This window comes from Grampus griseus, assembly GCF_964374135.1.
Source record: "Grampus griseus genome assembly, chromosome: 16".
Lineage (NCBI taxonomy): Eukaryota > Metazoa > Chordata > Mammalia > Artiodactyla > Delphinidae > Grampus > Grampus griseus.
This window is the reverse complement of record NC_139010.1, coordinates 68,970,360-68,986,320: the sequence shown is the minus strand read 5'-3', so window position 1 is coordinate 68,986,320 and position 15,961 is coordinate 68,970,360. Positions and strand designations below refer to the sequence as shown.

The 15,961-nt window shown below is 38.7% G+C and overlaps 1 protein-coding gene across 4 annotated transcripts in view; it reads right to left on the bottom strand.

The window, feature by feature from the left end:
- Positions 1-15,961, bottom strand: part of VTI1A (vesicle transport through interaction with t-SNAREs 1A) — a 357,901-nt gene that overhangs the window by 335,316 nt on the left and 6,624 nt on the right. For all 4 annotated transcript variants that reach the window (XM_082673252.1, XM_082673250.1, XM_082673253.1 and 1 more), the window contains exons 2-3: positions 13,547-13,605; positions 9,530-9,640 (exon numbers count right to left, since the gene is read on the bottom strand). In XM_082673252.1, the coding sequence (XP_082529378.1) occupies positions 9,530-9,640; positions 13,547-13,605 (170 nt within the window). The remainder of the gene's footprint in view (positions 1-9,529; positions 9,641-13,546; positions 13,606-15,961) is intronic.

Genomic DNA, 15,961 nt, shown 5'->3' with positions numbered 1-15,961 from the left:
AGCGCGGAACCACGTTCCTTAAAAAAAAGTAGAAAAATTTAAACTTCATTGAAGCTAAAAAGAAATCTGCAAGGTTCTAACAATGGAGATTGTTTTCTCCTTTCTAAGCTTCACCATAAAAATTACATATTGCAGGTTTCCCTGGTGGCGCAGTGGTTGAGAGTCCGCCTGCCAATGCAGGGGACACGGGTTTGTGCCCGGGTCCGGGAAGATCCCACATGCCGCGGAGTGGCTAGGCCCGTGACCCATGGCCGCTGGGCCTGTGCGTCCGGAGCCTGTGCTCCGCAACGGGAGAGGCCACAACAGTGGGAGGCCCGCGTACAGCAAAAAAAAAAAAAAAAAAAAAAATTACATATCACCATAAATAAGACAACCCTAGTCTTACTTCAGTTGAAATTTATTTGTAGACTAGGTTTATATAAAAAATCAAAATAAGAAAGCAATGAAACAAAAAATGTCAGTCATTTAATATGCAAAGTGGCAATGTTTCAGTAGGAAAGTCAAAGTATGTCAGGTAAAAAAAAACTCAGACAAGATTAACAAAGGGCACCCTTGTTTTAAAGTACAGAATACACTCTTTAAGAAACTCATTTCATTTCTGTAATTAAACATTTCACACCAAGACCAATACCATGCAGTGTGACTTTCCAAACCATAAAATCTAACAGTCTTTCTCCATTTTAAGAATGCAATTACAAGTCAAATTCTTTATAACCAATAACAGAAATCACCATTTTCACAGTAGATTTCCAAGTCCAAGACAGTGATAACTTGTTTTAAACAATACTTAACAGAACCAAATGGAGAAAATTGGTAAGTCTCCTCAGAATCTTCTGTGATGGCGCTTGACCTACAGAAGCTTTTGTGAATTTGCAAAGGCACGAGGCGCCTCAAGAACTAATAAAGTGTGATGAGGATGAAGTCCCATTTCTCGATGTGTCCCAATGTGGCCACACTTAAGCGCTTATTTCAGAGGCATTTCCAGCAAAGGCTTTTAATCCATGATCTGATGAACTTCTTAAAAGAAAAGCCAGAAGACGAATTTGACTCCACATATGTTCTTGGTTTTATTCTTAAATATGAATTTTCCATTTGGGAGAACTAAAGGACAGAAAGTTAAACAAAACAAGCCAGAAAGAGGCTATCTGTGTGCATGGTCCATGTCCTGGTAGGTTTCCAAGGACCTGAAATCAAGAGAAAAGTCTCTGGCAAAATCTATTCTAGCCCCATTTTAACTTCTTGTACAGGAAAGCTTAAACTAGTTGACACAGCAAAACTCTTCAACCACTACTACACAGCTGAAAAACCTTCACCCTAGAGACCTGATCGGGCTCCGTCTTCATCACAAGCAGCTCAATGCTCCTAAAACCTATGAGCTAAGTCAAAAGTGCCTAATCCATTTTAAGTTTTGTTCTGAACCTCACAAATGTGGAACTGGATGAAAGACAATAAGAATGGCATAAAGAGCAATGGAAGATTCATGAAAGAAAGAAATGAGAAGGCAAAGTCAGAACCATGATGTGTCATTCCCAGTTGCTCACTTACTTCAGCAAAGCAAAGCACAAAACTGACATGCTTTATTCTAATATGTTTTAACCCTAGGGCCTAAGTATGAAATCCCTAGCTAAGTCAGTGGTATTAAAATAGTTCAATTTTGAGTTTCAAGATTCCTAGAACATAAGCTTTAAGAGGGCAGTGAACGTGCAGGCATCTGTGCTACGGTCTTGAGGCCTTCGGCTGCCCTAGCAACATCACAGCATCACTGTCACCCACTTTAAAGTTTGGCATTTACCAGGAAGTGCATGGCAAGTGCTTTGATAAAAGACATTTTATTTAAAAATCAATTAGCTACTTTTCTTTCCAAGGACTAGTATACCCTACGTGAAAAAAGAGCATGGCCCGAAGGCAAAATAAAACAAGTAAAAGGCTTATCTTTTAAACTACATAGTACTTTTCCCAGGGAAATTCAACAGGGGTGCCGCAAATCTTGATAACAGTCTCTGAGCATGTATTTGCAGAATATCAGACTATTTTTGAGCATGGGACAGTTTACAAGCAGCCAGTAAAAAGTTTCCTATTCATGAGCAAACAATTTTACATTAAAACAGAGTTGGCTTTTTGACTATGGCAATTAGTTTCTTCATGTTCCAAACACCAAATAACATTTTCCCGTTAATTTTTAAACCAATGTGGCTTTAACTTAAAATAAACTGTACATCAAAAGAATGGAAAATAAACAGCCAAGAACACAATTTGACGAATTGGATTTATTTCGTTTATTTATCTAAACAGGGACCACTGGATCTCTTTAATAGGCTGACAGTTGCATTGGGCTGGTAAATAAAACATTCAACAGTGTCTTCAGCCAATATAGAAATGCAAATCCCATCAGAAATATTTTATTCATGAAGCAGTAATTTCAGTTACTACCAGTTCTTTTTTAAAAAATGGCGCTCTGCAAATAAACAGTGCCATCTAGTGACTAACAATGAAGCCAAATTTATCACCAGTTTATAGTTAAATCTTTCAAAAATCTTACCGTTTTTATCTTTCCTCTTTATTTCCTAGGTAAGATCAAAGTGGCTAGGCAAAACAAACAAACAGAAAAGTTGATAATAATTTGTTAAGTCATTTAAGAAGGATTATAAGCAGACACAACTACATTAAAACCAATAAGCTTTATAATTTTTTTGTTTGTTTGTTTTAAAGCAATTTAGCACCGCTTCCAGAAAACATACACTTCATCTGCTTAGAAAACTCAAGCCATAGAAATAACATAAATTCATAACAAAAATTTGCTCCTTCTACCATAAAATGACACTAAAACTTTAATTCCAATGATTAAAAAAATTAGTATCAATAGACAGAAAAAATCTTCCAATAAAATTGTAGTATCTTATCAGGAAACTGACACCAATTAAAAAAAATGTACACACACAAGAATGTGTGAGTGCACACACAGAGATATATCCATACCAGTATACACTTCAACTTTGCCAGTAACTACAGTGGACATGAAAGTTATTTTTGCAGGTCACAAAGCTCTACAGGAGGTAAAGACAATGGTCTGAAGCCCAAAGCAGTCATCATAAGAGCAGTCACTTTGGAAGAAAGTGTCAGAGTTTCCAAAGGGAAGAAGATCTATTAAGGCCAACATCAAATTCAGTACATAAGACCGATGATAAAATATTTAATACATACTACTGTTCCATTCAAGAATACATGGTGGGGAGAAGGGTCAAGAACATGAACCTTTAACAGCATCCTGAATTAGGAGACCAGGGTGACACGAAAGCACAGATCAGCCCCAGAAGGCATCACTACAGCTGATAACAGACTTTGAATCCATTTCCTGTGTCAGCCTTTGAAATTACTGGGCTCTGTGAGTAGAAGATTTACCAAGGTCAAAGCCTGGAATGAGAATCCTACAAACAAAGAAGGCCAACTGCATGATGATTTCTAACAATTTCACCTATCGAGGCCTTAGGAAACAACATCCTCAGAAAATAACTGCAAACAAGTAAAATCATGTATGTACATGTACAGTATTACTTTCTCCCTTAAAGGGGACATAGTCACATCCAGATAACTAACATATTCTTCAGTTTCTGATTACGAAATTTTGAGAATGTAAAATGAGATCAGTTTTAGACCAGATATGAGAGCCATGTATATCTACTAGCCTTACCAACATGAATATATCTTCCCTGGAAAAGTATCTTAGAAAAAGAAATCTCAGTTGTATTTACTTCTAGAATTGTGAAATCCCCCATAATGACAGATCATAACAGTATCTTTTTCATATAATTATGGGTTAAAAGAGTGATGTACATAAAGTACTTACCTCTGGTCTGCCTATGATTTTTAGCTCTTATTTAACATTTTGATACAGAGAAGATCATAGAAAGAACAACAAAGATGATCTGATAAATCACAGTAAAAACATATCTCCAAGGAATATTTTAATTAGAGCTATAATATTGTTGATAACCTTTGATGTGATAATCTGTCTTCTGAGAAATGACCCTGATGAAATAATCCTGTTCTAATATGTTCATTGCAGCACAATAAATTATGGAGGGGATAAATGGAAATACATTAGTATTCAACAAAAGATGAACTAATATCACTGATTGAAATATTATGCACCCATTAAAATGATTAAGAATTTATAGAAATGGAAAGTACCAATGTTAGAACCTTGTAAATGTGGATCGAGCAGCACCATTATTATGCAAAATAAAACAACAAATTATACAAAAGAGAGGGGAAGGGAAGATTAGAAGGAAATAAATAAAAATGTAAAATATGAATCCTTTGAGGTAATAGGGCTAAGGTGATTTTCTTTCTTCTTTCTACTCTTATTTATTTCCAGAATATTCTATAGTAAGCAGGTATTATTTTTACAGAGACTCCAACGACAAATGTAATTTTTTAATGGAAATCATATTAATTAAGTGCAGAGTGGAGGAAGATTTTGCTGGAATGATTCTGTCCAGTCTGGCTTTCTTATTTCTTTCTAGAATGTACTTATGCTCCTGCAAGAGGGACAGCTGATGTCATAATTACAACATATTACCACTGACATGATCCAAATTTCTAAAACATGTTTTCATGGTTTTCTACAGCTTCCACAGAACAGAAGTAAAATATCTCAAGAAGTCACAAGAACAGGAAAGATACACAGAAGCATCAAGTTTTTGACCTTCCAACAAAAGTCATAATTTAAAAGGGTTCATCGCTCTCATTTATGCTTCTTTACTCTTAGACTTAAAAAAATAGAATACAGCTACTGGCTTCAGTCATAAACTCGGATACTCAAGTTGTCCATTCACCTGTTAAAAGAGCGAGTGTAGGTAGCAGCAGCGAAAGCTTCAAGCTGTTCCACAACATCCTTTGAACCCTGACCTAAGGGACCAACTCCGATAGTCCGCAGGAAGTTGGGTTTCCAGGACCATTCAGCCTCACTGCTGAGACTGTCAACAGAAGTGCCATTCTCTGATGTAGATAGCTCTGCACTAGGAGCTGGTCTAACAATCACATCACACAGCCTGCCAAACAGGAAAAGGAGAGCATTCGGGCACCACTGACCTGGGATAGAAGTAAACTTGAGACTGGGGCTAAAAAGCTCTACTGCTAATCCTCCACCCTAAGTCCTGTAGTCTGTGTATACATCTTAAAGGAAGTTCAGCTTTGTTACAAAAAAAAAAAAAAAAAAATGCAACTATACAAGTCAGCCACAAGATGGCGCAAGCATCATAGTATTACAACATCAGATGCAAAAGACATTCATCATTCGACACACCACGTCCTCATGACTTAGGGAATCTTATCCTGGTACATCACTTATTTGTCCCTTTCTTTTTCTACTTACTGAGACTTGGTCAAATACTTTATACAACGTTTGTTTTTTGTTGTTGTTTGTACAAGTTTAGGGGTTTTTGTTTGCTTGATTTTATTTTCTTAAGAAGCAAACAATAATCTTAAACTTGAAAAAATCCTCAACTACATTTTTCCTCCTTTTAGCTGGTTCATTTTCCTGGACATGACCATGTCCTAGCTAACCTCATACCAATACTGAAGGGAGAAATTACAAGAATGGCTTAAATACATGAATTCTAATTTTTACATTGTTTTCAAACATACAAAGGAGCTATTAAATTGATTTTTATGAAAATGTGAAGTTGAGGGTAGGGAGTTGCAAAGGATCATGGAGAGAACATCAGAATGTGTGTTTAAGTTATTTGATTCTGGTCCTTGCTCTAAACAGCAGTGTGACTTTAAGGTAAGACATTTGGTCCCCCTGTTCCTCCATTTCCTCATCTCAAAAATGTGACTGGATTTGAACTTCTCTGGACCTAATATTCCTATTACTCTGAGACTGTAAGAATCCAAAATGAACAATATGAGGCTATAAGAGGCCAAAAATCAAGAAAAATGGAATTAGGCAAGTGAACAGAATCATCAGGGGTAGCAAGAGTGTAAAAGGGAACATAGCGGTGTCTGCTGATTTCCCTTACCTTCCCACAACTATGACTGCAAATTATAACCCATATTTTAAAATCTTATAAGTATGTATTTATTCAGCTACAGATTAAATTCTATGATAGGTCATTGTAAAGAGCAGACTATTATTCTTTTTTCATTCTCAGATGTACACAATTATTCACTAAGGATTAATAAACATTAAACTCTTCTGAACTTTCATGCCAGTAATGACAAAGTAACTGATACAAGACCAACCCTCCCTCTCTAAACAACTATAACAATGGACAAAATGTGTGAAGCAATCATTTTAAAAAACTGGACAATAGGCAGTGTAGGACTGAAATCCTGTGAGGAGAGAACACTTGAAATGAACCCTACAATCACCATGGCTCTCAGCCGTAGGCACTGATCAGATTCCAGCACAGGGGGTGGAGCCCAAATGGAGCCTAACATGTCTCTAAGCTTAGGAGGTAGATACTGGAGGTGGGGACTGCCGAGATGGATGAAACTTAGCAGAGTAATGGAGAGAAGGAGCTCCAGAAATCTATAAAGGGGTCCTGTTAAGTCTTTGGCTGAAAATGAATTTGCGTATGTAGAGGTAAGAGGTGTAACAGAGGACATTTATTGGGGAGCCATGGGTGGAATGGAGATTCTGGAGGTCACCCAAAGCAGGGAGATACAATTCTGACCAAACAGAGGGTGGAATATTCACTGTTCACTATTCAATATTCACTATTCCAGTCATTCAAATGGAATCCAAGAAAGACAAACCTCAAAAGTCAGGCTACTCTAGACATGTCCTAACAAAGTTAACAATAAGCCTTGAAAGGATCTGTTAGTAAATTATCTGCTTGTCCAAATAAAGGCCAACATTCTCTAAAACAGGCACTATCAACAGAGGTGACTTGCCCAGAGACAAGAACTGGTTCTTGGGAGGATGAAGAATTTTAAATATTACAAAGATGCATGGCCCTCCAAAGGGCCACAGAACATGAACAGATGTACAGACACACAGTATATTCATGGTACTAAAATTTCCCGGGGAAGAGAGGAGCAATTAGGAAAAAAAAAGTCTAAAAAAGTTCCTTAGTGGAGTGCCAATGAAAAAAAGATTGAGAGGCACTACTCCAAAGGAAACCAACAAATTCTAGGCTTTTAACAATTCAGCAGGCAATAGAACTCTAGGATTTTGTGGAACAGTGTGACATATTCAGATCAGTGTGCTAGAAAGGTATTTCCAGAGTGGAGTGGAGGGTGGTTTAGGTTGGGAGAAGAATGGAAGGAGGCAACGCTACTACAATCATCCAGACTGAGAAACATGAAGGCTTCGAGTAGTGCAGATGAAAGCAGGAGCCATTTAAGTGACAGGATTGTTACCTCTCAGTGACCAACTGGATGCACAAGAGGATGAAGAGGGAAAAATTAAAACATCACTCTGAAGTGACTAGTACTTGTCAAGTTTAAGTGTTGGTGTTTAAAGGACTCTGGGGTAGCAGTGCCCAGTAAGTAGTAAGAAATATGAATTTAGAGCTGTAGGGAGTTCTGAGTGAGAAATGCAAGAGAATTATAGCTGTGGTATTGAAGCCGCAGGAGCGGATGATAACACGAGGAGTAGGACAGTGGGGTAAGTGGAGAAGAAGTCCGAAGAAACCAGGCATCTGAGGGACAGGCAGAGGAGGAGGAAGAGGGGCCAAGAAAAGAAAGCAAGCAGACAATGGGGTTGAAGAAAAAAGTACTGAGTTGTCCTCTACGTTTCCCCATTGGCATAGATGTTCCCGCAAAGTCTTAATATTACAAAGGGAATAAGAGAACTTCTTCATTTGCAATAAACATTGCAATTGAAGGACCAACTGAAGATTGAAGGACCAATCTCTACTATTTTTTCCTGGGATTCAATACTTTGAGGTATGGTATATGATTATAAGAAATTATCAAATGTCTTTAAGAAGATATTCTTCATTCCATTAAAAGACAACAGAATTATATATAAAAAGACAATAAGAATCAAAAGAGAATTACATAAATATTTCCTACATTCTATTCGAATGCCTCACGTGATAAGGTAAGGTAAAGTGGACAAAGCTGTGAAACAAGAAGCAAAGGACCACTCACCGCTCAACACCCTACAATTGCTTCTCATCAAGCGAGAGAAGAGGCCAAGGTCTTCACCATGCCTGCAATGCCCTTAGAGGTCTTTCCTCTGCCCCCCCTTCTGTAACCACAGGCACCCCTCTCTCCCACTTGGGCACAGAGAACAAACACCCTAGCAAAATGGGCACAGAGAACACCCTAGCAAACAGCCACACCGCCCTGCTGGTCACTGTCTGTCCATTTACTCATCTTCTTTATAGCATTTATCACTACCTGAAATTACGACAGATGTATTCACTTGTTTCTTGTCTTCCCCATTAGAATATAAATTCCACGAGAGCAAGAACTTTCTCTCTCTTAGTCACGGTTCTTTTCCAGCACCTAGGACACTGCCTGATACATTACAGGGCTCAAGAAGGACTTGTTGAATGAAATCCATAATCAAGCTGGACCTCTTGGTTCTATGACATGTAAAATGGGGATAGTAATCCGCATCTGCTCTGTCTACCCTTCCTACAGTGAAATGAATACTGCGTGTTAAAGCACTTTATAAACTGTGAGTCCCGTACAACAGAAGGTGGTGGTGGTGGTGGTGAAGGACGTTTCCTGACACAGCAGAAGACAGCTGCGGCAGCAAATAGATGAACACATGAATTTTTTAATGAAAACCTGGAGACTAATGTTTAGCTCCTAGCTGCTGTTTCCATTTTTCTTTATAATAGAAAATGTATCTGAGAAATGCTTATCCAAATACATGATACCTAAAGGACTCTATTCTTCAGGAATGTAATTCTTTTTTTTTTTTTGGCAGTACGTGGGCCTCTCACTGTTGTGGCCTCTCGCGTTGCAGAGCACAGGCTCTGGACGCGCAGGCTCAGCGGCCATGGCTCACAGGCCCAGCTGCTCCGCGGCACGTGGGATCTTCCCGGACCGGGGCACGAACCCATGACCCCTGCATCGGCAGGTGGACTCTCAACCACTGTGCCACCAGGGAAGCCCTAAATGTATCTTTTTAAGACTCTAATAATAAAGGCTATGAAGCCTATCCCAGAAAAAACATAGAAACACACATCTAAAAATACTGATATAATTTCAGGACATTCACGAGCCCCTGAAGTCCATCCATGAACACTGCAGTTTAAAGACTGCAAACTCTGAAAAGGCCCAAAATTGGATTTCAAAATCCTAATAAATGCTAAATACCAATAAATACTATCTAAACTCAAAAAACCACATGATTTGGATCTATTTTGTGAGTCAGGAATCCAACATACCTTCAAGTCCATCATTAGCCAGCTCTACAAGCATTTTTAGATCCCCAAGTCTTTGGCACAAGCTCCCAAAGACGGTGCACTTCATGCTGACTGAGGCGTGTGGGGGCAACAATAAAAACGACATGAAAACCAGTGTGAAGACCAGTAAGTACAACAAAGGGTGCAATCTGACTCACAAAATCTGTCTCAAGTTTTCCCATTTCTTGCTTGTAGCTTCTCATCCTGTTGCTGTACATCCCTCGACTTTGGGGAGGTATCTCTCGGACTTCCAAATCCATCTGTTCCAACTGGAAGGGTGAGAGAAAAACATGACTTAAACCATATGCTTACTCTTCATGTGACTAGACATTTCGAGCTGAAAGGATTTAATTCCAATTCCTCAGTTTACAACTTGAGGAACCAGACCCAGGGAGCTAACTGCCTGTGGTCAATTGAACACTGGGACTATTTTTGTGCTCCATGTTTGTTAAGGTCAACAAATAGGTACTGAGTGCTTGCCAAGGGACATATAGAGTGCCAAAGTGTTTACTCTGTCAAGCATTTTTTAAAACGGTGTGCATTAAGCCAAACATCCTCAATGATAATGATCTGACTATCCGTGGAGTATCCTATCATTCCACCCAACCGGGTCTGGTCTTCTGACCCCAAACCACCAGAACTATGCCAAGATAAACCAAACCATTATTTCTACAATTATTCTATGAAATGTCAGTCCAGTCTTAGTCATTTGGTGAAAATTCTCCTGGAAAGTCTTTTCTGATTAGGAAAATCCCATGGCAACCAATATGGGATCTTGAACTCCAGCCTTATACTTTTTAATCATGTTGATATGGAGTTAAATGGATACAGTAACGTAAAATTACACAGCTCACTGAAATCAGAGCAGGGCACTTTATAACAACCTGTCGTGATGTAACACTTTGCATACAACACATGAGCATTTAACGGGAGGCAATACAGAAATAGTATGATGGTTAAGAACACAGGCTTTCAAGTCAGACGCCTGCGTTCACAGTTCACATCATAGGCTACACTGCTTACTAGTCATGCAACCTTGGACAGGCTTCTTAACTTCTCTGGGTCTTACTCTTTCCATTTCTAAAAACAGTACGTCTTTTGTAGGGCAGTTATGAAGATTAAACAGGGTAATTCCTATAATGTGCTTAAGACAGTGTCTTACTTGGTAAACACTAGATTAATGAGAATAATAGGAGTGATGATTACTGATGAAGAAGAAGAAATACAGCAAGCATGATACAAGGTATCAGCTGTAGTTTATACCTGGCATTAAAAAATAAAAACCAACAACTACAAATTGGCTCAGGCCATGTCTAATAAACTCACAACCGAAAATGTTGTCAGATATTTTGCCTTTTAAAGCAAATAATCCTAATAAATTATTTCCATGAACACTATACACTTGGCACTAATAAAACTCTTACTTGTCCAGTGTCAGAGTCTGAGTAACAACAGTAGAACTCAGATAAACCAAAACACCATGTTTCAATTCACAGGCCTTAATTTTTATTAAAAAAAAAGATTGTTTTAATTAGCCTTGATGTATGCAGTAGCCATTTAAATTATTGACGTGTCTCAAAGTAAATGTGAGGCACCAGTAAGTCAGTTACTCAGCAAGGCAATTACTTAGAGCACTTCCCTGAGATCGCCATTACGTACTTAGTTCTAATAAGGTTGAGCAGGATCATCCAGACAAATGGCTGCAAAGTACATGTAAGAGGAAATCCGAGCGTTAACTGCATTTTTGTTTCAGGCGTTTTACAAGGACACTTAAAACTAACCAAAAGTAGGTAAGAAAGAAAAAAGGAAACACACAACAAGCACTTTAAATGAAACCAGAAATAAGGCTAATATGCACTAGTTTCACGTTGTCACAACATTCATGTGACCAATGTCAAGTGGTAATTATGAGACATGCAGTGTCCAAGAGATTAATGCAAACTGTTCAGCAGAAATACAACTCCTCCTAATAAGTAAAATCATAATGAAGTTCTTCTCCCAGCATCCTCATCAAAAGGACAGTATATAATGATCAGTATCCTTAATAAGGATGTCCTCAGAATTAAGTAAATCAGCTGCCTGATCATTTTAAACAAACAGAAACATATCTAAGACAAAACTCTACGTTAGTAACAAACGGAGATGACCATGTAAGCTCCATGGGGGTATAACTCAGTTTTTCTTGGTACAGTGACATCTTGCTTATCAGGAAACCAGCTTTCTAACATCATCAAGTAAATCAACGTCTCCAAAAGAAGGCAAACCAATGAACCAAAACACAGGTTTTCATGGCAAACAAAACAAACAAAAACAAAAACACCCGCTACTGAGAACTCAACAAGATAAGAAGTTAACTCAACATCCAAAGAATTGATCTGTTGTATCACTTATGGTAAAGCCTGCCAACCTGAAGGAAGAAGCGTCCTGGTTGGCAGCTATGGTATATAAAAGGCCAGTCTTTTCACGTGAAGGCCAGGAAGCATGAGAGAAACAGCTGACTATAAAAAGGAGAGAAAGGAAACAGAAAAGTATTGGGGATAAAAAAAAAAAAAAGAAAACTTCCAAAAGAGAGGCAAACATGAGAAGCTGAGGAGTTAGAACAAAGCTGCCCCTGCAGAGATAGTGAGATGAGAAGTAGATCTTACAGGGTGAGGAGAGCGTAGGCGTTCCGACAGCTAGAAAAGAAGCAGAGACAGGCAAGATGGAGCATCAGCTCTGCAACTCGCCTCCTTTGCATTCACAGACACGAAGGAAAGGTCTGCGGTGTGATGGGAGGCTACTGCCGCCTATTCCTCAGACCCTGCAAAGCAGCAGCCCCGGGTGTATGGTCCCGTTAACAAATGTTACTCAGGCAAATAAGCCTGGGAAGTGCTGCCCCTTAGGGTCCCTTCCTAGAGACCTGTCGTGCCTCGTAGCCTACTTTAGGGTCTAAGAAGGTTCTATAGAAAAATAATAACCAAAAAAAGACCCAGAATTGGAGAATTCTGTTTAAGCTACAGTTTCCCGAACTTGTTTGAACAGGCAACACCAGTTAACAGAAACACGCTTTGGGAAACTGTTGTAAGTTTATCAGTTAGAACACCAAGTAGTACCCTTCAGTATTTAGAAAAGCAACATGCTCATTTAGGACCACAATGCAGTAACAAATTGAATCATACTTGCAATACCTGGCTTTGAAACCAAAAATTAGGACACAATATATTTTAATACTTTTTGCTCCTTGATTTGAGAAGCTAGCTAGAGCTCTGGGTTTAGCATGTCTAAGTACAAATCCTTACTTCACCACTTACTGGGTGTGGGACTTCAGATAAGTTACTCGATCTTCCTAAGCCTCAGTTTCCCCATCTACAAAATGGGGGTAATGACACTCCTCTGCGGGTCTCTCACGCTTCTACATGCCTTGCTGGGCATGCCAAGAATGCAAGGTCCTGACCACTGATTCCCAGGCAGGGAACAATGTTGGGGTAAGAAACAATGTGTCCCTCGGGGCAAAGAGCAGGCTTACTTACAGGCTGTTGTAAAGCAGTATGTTCCCCAGGCTCCATGCTCCTCTCCTATAAGATAATCTGCTGTATGTGCAGGCACTCTTCTAGGCAAACATGCATCAGCCCTGTGGGAACTGGGCCTCAGGGAACTGACGCAAGCCTGCTGCAACTTCGGTGGCTGCTTTTGCTGTGACTAATAAAAGCCTTTGGTCTCTGACCTAGGAATCTCATGTCTTCTGTCAGCATCCATGAGATTGTGGCAGGCTCACTTATTGGTGAGCAAGCAGGGGAAAATCTCGATCCTTAACAATTTTTACAAATAGGTACAAATAGTACCTATCTCACAGGCTTTTGGTGAAAATTAAAATTAAAAAGCAAGTAATACGCTTAACCCAGTGTCTAGTACCCAGGATGCCTTTAACAAGTGTTAGCTAGTTATAACCATTACGAAAAGTATTATGAAGGAATAAAAATTCGAGGTGGACATTTAATGAATCACCTTTACTAAGAAGAATAAAATCCCAAGAAGTGATTAAATTCTCTTCCATCTAAAAACTGATGAATTCTGAATCATGAACTGCTAATCAGTAATGTTTCACATTTCTACAATGAATAAAAGAGACTTAGAGGAAGGCATCAGATTAAACGGCTCTGGGTGTGTTTTAAATATGTTACCAAGTCTACACATACCAGTTCTTTTGCTTCTTCGAGCTGTTTCTCCACATTTGCAACCACCTGCTTCTTCTCATCTGAAACAAATAATAACATCGAGGAATTGCTAAGGATACAGATAAATTTAATATTTAAAAACTTTTATTTTTATGTACCTTTTTTCCTTTCTGGTCAGAGTAGAGAATTACCATTATCAGTCAAACGGCCATATCATTCTTTAGTGGGTTAGGAACTACTACAAGCCACTGATTCTAGGCTATCTGGAAATACATAATCCTATGGAGCACTGAATTAAGAGACGCCATAACATTTTTAAGAGAAACCAAAAATTATTTTGGCCTTTAGAAGAGACTGTGCCAACAACAGCAGATTTAGTGGTGGCGTGAGGAGTCCGCAAAGTCATGACTTTAATAAATTGGGAATAGTGGATTTATGAATACAATTTAAAAGTCACATATAACAACAATTCTTCAAACTGGACAAGTTCTTACAATCCTTTAAAAAAAATTATGCTTTCATTAAGAGTTGAGTGTAATGGAAGAAATATTTGAAGTCAGAAGTACTGATTCTAACCCCAAAGCCATTACCTCATGGTTATGGGATCCTGGGTAAGAAAGAGTTTCTACTGAGACTCAGTCTAAACTGTCTAAAATGGAAATTTAAAGCATCTACTGGATTCTTTTTAGCTCAAATAAGCTGATGCAAGAGAATTTACTTTTAATTTGTGAAGTGCTAAGTGTCTGTATGTGATTTTTTTCAAACTCAACCACAATCAAGTTATAACTCAACTATAATTCCTCATTCTGGGAGAGACATGTTCTAGCAGATACTTTCAGAAAATTTTTCCCTACTCCCATTCCAAATCAATCAGCCCATTTATTTAGAAATGGCACCTGAGTTTTGTGCTAACCTAATTTATTGACCATTTATATTTTTGTCTACCTAACACCCTTCTCTTCTCAGGCAATAAGCCTCACTCTTTCAAGGCTCTCCTCTTCACCAAGTAGGTCAATGGGAGATACTATGTCCTTCTATGACCCTGCCTCTCTGGTCACAGTGACTTGCCAAAGGATGGCCTTCTCTTTCCAGCTGGACTAATACTAGTAGCTCAATCCCTCTGGCTACATTGGTCTGGGGGGTGAGGGTGGGATGCGTATAGGATCCAATCAGACTAATCAAAGTCCTGTAGTAACAGGAAAGTCTTTTCCTCTCTCTTGGTAGAGTTATGACAGTGTGAGTCTAGAAGCTGTTGGCATCCACTGCTCTAGCTACAAGGAGCAAGCCAATTTCCAGTGGTTGAGAATGAAAGCCTACATTTACAAAGAAGCAAAGCTGATAGATAGATAGATACATAGAAAGACAGATAAAGATGAAATAGATTTTGTTAGTTAGCTTCTTGTTCCAGATAACTCTGGAACAGGTTTTACTTGACTTTATCATGGTTTGGTTTTTTGAAACAACACATTTCTTTTTCTTTATTTAAGTTGGCTTTCTGTGACTTGAAACCCAATGACTAATACAACAGACTAGAAAAGTCAGGAAGCTTGAATGGGTACAATACCTAGCAGCTGACTAACTTTTCAGAAGGATAGTTAATACCAAGTGGGGAATCTTTAATAGAAGTTATTATTTTACTAGAATAATAACTAGGTTCTGATAACCTCAACTCCTTCCCTTTGATCAGCACCCCCCTCCAAACTAGGGGGTAGCTATCACAGAAAGTGTTTTGTGTGTACTCTAAGAATTTCTCCCTAAGAAAAGTGCACATTTAGAATTAAAATTCAGCTTGATTTTCCCTCTTTGAGAAAGTTAAGCCTACATACGGCCAGATTAAAAATTTAGTATACGACCCCAAATTTATATGCTTCTGGTACATGTCAATCCATCTAACATCTCCACAAATTATAGTAGAACCACACTGTATTTTTGAAATAGTGCAGAATATGAAACAAGACAAGCCTATCCTGGACCAAACCTTTACCTCTAACCCTGATATATTTCCAGGACTCCAGATCTTTAATCCCTATGCTTCTGCCCATCTCCACTGTGACTACCTGGCAAACTGCTATTCAAAACTCTCTTCAGAAATCACTACCTCTTTGAAGCTTTTTCTAACCCAACAGAAGAATTAACTACTCACTCTTGCAGAAAATCCCTAGAACCCTTACCTAATCCTCATGATTTATCTCTCACTTACAGGTCTGATTTATCTTCTACCTTGGAGGCCCTGGGAAGACAGGAACCATGTCTTAGTCCTAAAATTTAGCACTGAGCCTGGCACATAATCAGTTCTCGAAAACTGATGGTAAACTGAATAAATAGTGTAGTCAGTGCAAGACTTTATAAAAGAAGCTATGCTACCAACCACCCTGGTTTCCCTTTTTCCCTGCCTGACCCCTTCCCCCACTTAATCTTTCTAAAATGTGGCTCTGA